The 4,527-nt window shown below is 46.9% G+C and overlaps 1 protein-coding gene across 1 annotated transcript; it reads left to right on the forward strand.

The window, feature by feature from the left end:
* Positions 1-3,538: 3,538 nt before the first annotated feature.
* LOC135830654 (salivary glue protein Sgs-3-like) lies at positions 3,539-4,327 on the forward strand. Its single transcript, XM_065342884.1, has one exon. The coding sequence runs from the start codon at positions 3,539-3,541 to the stop codon at positions 4,325-4,327; it is 789 nt and encodes a 262-aa protein (XP_065198956.1).
* Positions 4,328-4,527: the final 200 nt, after the last annotated feature.

The raw sequence follows: 4,527 nt of genomic DNA on the forward strand, positions 1-4,527 counted from the left end.
TCTTATACTTGTGTACCACTAACTTCTCACGGTGTACGCGACACACACTGTGTTTGAAGGTCGAGCGCACCACACGGACTCGCTTGAACGAGCACCCCTTTTCGCATTTGATGACGTAGTTGTAATGGTGTGGCTGCATAAAAGGCTCACAACATCGTTTGCCATCGCACCCAATGGACCTTGCCGTTGCCTGCCAATGCGGTCCATGCCCTTTGTCTAACGGAGTGAGTGCATGTGCTACTTCGTGGAGAACGATGTTCCTAGTTTTGGCCTCGTCTGTATTGGGCGCTTGTAAAAATAAATGGGACATTTCGATCGTCTTGGTACGGTACTTGCAAACGCCAGCCCTTGACTTGTTCTTGTTGAACTTGAAAGACCAACCAGCCAGTTCTACTGCGAACCTCTCTTGCATTTCCTTAAAGGTTGCATTTGCTATTATTTTGTTTTGACGCCCACACCGACTCATTATGTGTTGTTTCAGACTTTTGCACTTTCAACTCTTCAGTACCAATCCTTTTTCACTTTTGACTTAGGTTTCCATTTTGCTCTTATGCTTTCCTTTTGAAGGTTCTGGGTTTGCCTTAGTGGAATTAAGAATGACATGAAATAATGACATGTCAGTCCGTTCTTTATTTGGGGGGTTAGTAAGAGCCGAATAACAATTACAAACGAGTATTTGCAAACGAGTGTAAGGGTGCGTGCCATGATAAAATAAAAATGAAAATGAACTGAATTCCAGTTAGTTATCTACCACTTTCGGTTGTACCTCGTCAGTTGCAAGTGCTGGAACTTGCTCGTCACTTTCCGTTGCGACTGTTTCCATTTGTGCTGTTTCTGCTTCTACCACCGCATCGGCTGTTTTCGCTTCGACTTTTGTGGTTTTCTTTTTAGTTCCTGTGTTTCGAGTAGTACGGCGTCGTGTACTTGTAGCTGCTGTAGCAGATGTTGTCACAGTGGCAGCTCGCCGGGTACGTCGGGTTGGAGGAGAAGTAGAGACTGGTGGTGCTACAACAGTGGGTTCAGCTGGTTCCGCTACTGGTACAGGTTCCGCTGTAGCGACTGGAACATCCTCAGTATTTCCACGGGCGTCTACCCACTTCTGGCCAAGCAAACGAAAGTCGATCTGCTTCTTGGTCGCACTGGCCCACTGAATAACTTCCGACAAGTAAGGGGTTACGCCTAGATCAGTATAAAGGACAACGACGTCACAGACAGACATCCAAGGATCCAAGAGACTTCGGTCGATAGTATTATCGCCTTCGGTGACTACATTGAATCGCCTCGAGAGAATTGGGCTTTCGTTGTGTGTAAATTGAGAATCCTTCGCACAAACTGAAGCATACTGGTCCAGCACTGACATCTCAATGTGAGCAGTAAGAGGCGACTGGAACGTTGGTGTAACTACAAATGCACGTTTCAGTCCGCTTGGGACTACAGGTGGAGGAGGCGGAGGCGTGGAGACGACGGCAATTGGTGGCGCTGGAACAGTGCGTGCCTGGCGTCTTGATGCTCTACGTGCTGGTGGGGGTGATACCGGTTTAGGTTCATCGAGTACCTCATCGTCGTCAGCTTCTATTTGCTCTTGTTCGTCGGAGTAGTAGTCTTCTGTTTCTTGTTCTTCTTCCCTTGGCAATGCACCGCCTTCTTGCATGTACCTGGCAATGTTCCTAGATCGTGAGGCTTGGAGTGCGCGCTGGTTACGCGCTTGCCTCGAATCGTAATCAAGTGGAGTTTCACGAGGAAGGCGTCTGTACTGCCCATCGGAACGTTGACGACCACGACCAGTGTTATTGCTGACAGTAGAAGCACGATTACGCTGTTCGTCGGCTACCCTGTCACGCAACGTTCGCCTACCCGCCTGTGACCGTCTAGTCTGGCGATCGCGAAGAACTTGGGAACGCGAAGGAGGTTCTACTTCTTTCACACCATAAGCGTCCTTCTTGGGTTGCCTGCCGCCTGCACGCTTAATTGGTGGAGCCATGCCTTCACGCATTGCCCGACGTTGTAGTGATCCTGGAAATGACATAAAACGGTACTGTACTTTTGTATTTGTTTTTTGTTCGTTTGCAACTGGTTCGTGTCTAAGTAGAACAAGAAGAAAATAAGGGGTTTCCTTAATTTTTATGACAAAACAAAAAGTAGAAGGACACACAAAAAAGCATGAGTCTTCAACCCGTAGCCATGACGGCGCCTCCACCCGTGGTCACAGGGGTACGGGAGGTTACCCAGCCACTGGTACAAACGACAACAGTATCAGTGGATCCTCACTCGGTCCCTAATCCCGTCAGATCAACCAAACATAAACACATGGCTCTCATCGGTTCCATTATTGCAATCAGTATTGCTGCTATTGCAGGTGTAGTAGTCATCCAAGAAGGAAAGAAACTTGTAACAAATGAAAAACCGCAGGCGCAAGTAATCGTCCGCGACGAAGTGAGTGGTCATAGTTCACCAATGCGTGTGGCATCCTCATTGTTCTATATCAACTTAGCCATTTATGTTCTGTCCACACTTATTGAGTTACGAGGTGGCTTCGGGAACCAAACGATCCATCATGGTGCCGCAGTTGTAGAATTTATCACGTTTGTGGTTCTCATCGGGTTTACAATTGCTGGGATGGTAACAGGAATGAAGTCGTATGTCCTCATTGGTACCTTCTTCTGTATCCTAGGCGGGTTCAGGTACGCTGCTGTTTTCACTGGGACCAATATTTCGAAACATTTTGGAAAATTGAAGGAAGAGGCTGACAATATCTCAGGCGCGAACCAAATGAGCGAAGTCATTCGTTTGGGTGGTACCGAATTGCAACAGCAAGAAGGGCAACCATCAAATCCAGATCAAACTGAATTCGGACAACAAACACAGACCAAAGTATAATTGTTTTTTGTTGCTTTCTCTCGTTATAATGAATTACGGCAAATATGCAAAACCATTAATACTAGGTGTATTAGAAGGCATTCCTTTTAGCATTGTCATTTTTGCTAATGCTCTAATTGTCCAAAGGGTGAATCATAGACTTGAAATGAGTCTGTTGTCAGAAATGTATGACCTTAACCTAGAGATGACGAAAACAATTGTTGAACTCGAAAAGAACCGTAAATAGCAGATTTTCTTTTATTTCCTGTGATCAAGTTTCACCCAACCAGTTTCGATGGGGACAGCATGCGCGTTACTTCGTTGTCGTTTCCACCCAAGTCGCTCTTGGCCTGTGGTGACAAAATCAATGGAAATATCCCTGAAAGTTTCGTATCGTTCATGGCAGTATCGTCGCCAGATGTATTTCCATGTCTCGCGGTTAGCCTGTGAGAACATTTCCGACGTCACCGCAGATACTAGAGCTGTGACTGGTTCGGGATAAGGCTCGCACCCGGTGACTACACGTCGCAATGGTTCGAGGACATTGAAATAGTTGTCACGTTCAACCATGATTCTTTGTCTTCCTCACTTCGAAGGACACCGTTTTTTTTCTGTCACAATTAATGTGTGTATTACGATACCGAAACGCGGATCGAAACGAATCGAAACGAAACCATAAATCATGGCAAAAAAGAAAACAAAAGCAAATGCGCTGACAGTTATAGAAGCAACAACGAGCAATGGAAGTGGTAGTAGTACGACCAAATATATCATTGGGTTCGTTGTCCTGTGTGTTATAATTGGGGTACTCGGATGGTACTTCATTGCTGGACGCAATACTACCACCCCCGAATCTGGTAACAAAAGTGGACCTCTGGCGGGTGAAGGGGACCCAAACGACAATACAACGGTAGCACCCGATGGGACATACATTCCTCAGGAGTCTACCTCTGCTCCCGATGAAACAGATGACACAACCATTCCTCCTGATACTGAAACAGAACCCCCAGTGGATACAACTCAACCACCCAGGGATACGTTTCCTCCAATCGAGGATACAACACAGGCACCTACGACCGAAGCTCCTACGACACAGGCACCTACAACACAAGCGCCAACAACCGAGGCACCTACAACACAAGCACCTACAACACAAGCGCCAACAACACAGGCACCTACAACACAAGCGCCAACAACACAGGCACCTACAACACAGGCGCCAACAACACAAGCGCCAACAACACAGGCGCCAACAACACAGGCACCAACTTATACACCCGAAGAAGAACAAGCGTGTGCAGAGAAGGGCCTTGGACTTTGTGGTATTCCGTGTGCACAGCAAATGGAAGGTCACCCACAAGGGGAGGCACAGAACATTTACTACCAGTGCATGAAAGTGTGTGTCCAGGATAAGATGGATGACGTCTGTTATACCATATTGTTGGATAACGTGCCAGCGCATCTACGGTAAAAGAATAAATTCCATTTTATTAGTACATTGGTGATAGTTTACTGGTGCTGTTACGTCCATAATGAGAGCATGGGGATCCGGTCGGGTTCATAGCAGTGTATTGCGTGGTCACGGTCTGCGGGGTAACACAGGACCAGTAACCGCCTTTGACAACTCTTCGGCAAAACGTGTCGCAGCAACCGTTTCCAGTTGTATCATAG

This window comes from Sycon ciliatum, unplaced genomic scaffold, assembly GCF_964019385.1.
Source record: "Sycon ciliatum unplaced genomic scaffold, ocSycCili1.1 SCAFFOLD_1629, whole genome shotgun sequence".
In the NCBI taxonomy this organism is placed as follows: domain Eukaryota; kingdom Metazoa; phylum Porifera; class Calcarea; order Leucosolenida; family Sycettidae; genus Sycon; species Sycon ciliatum.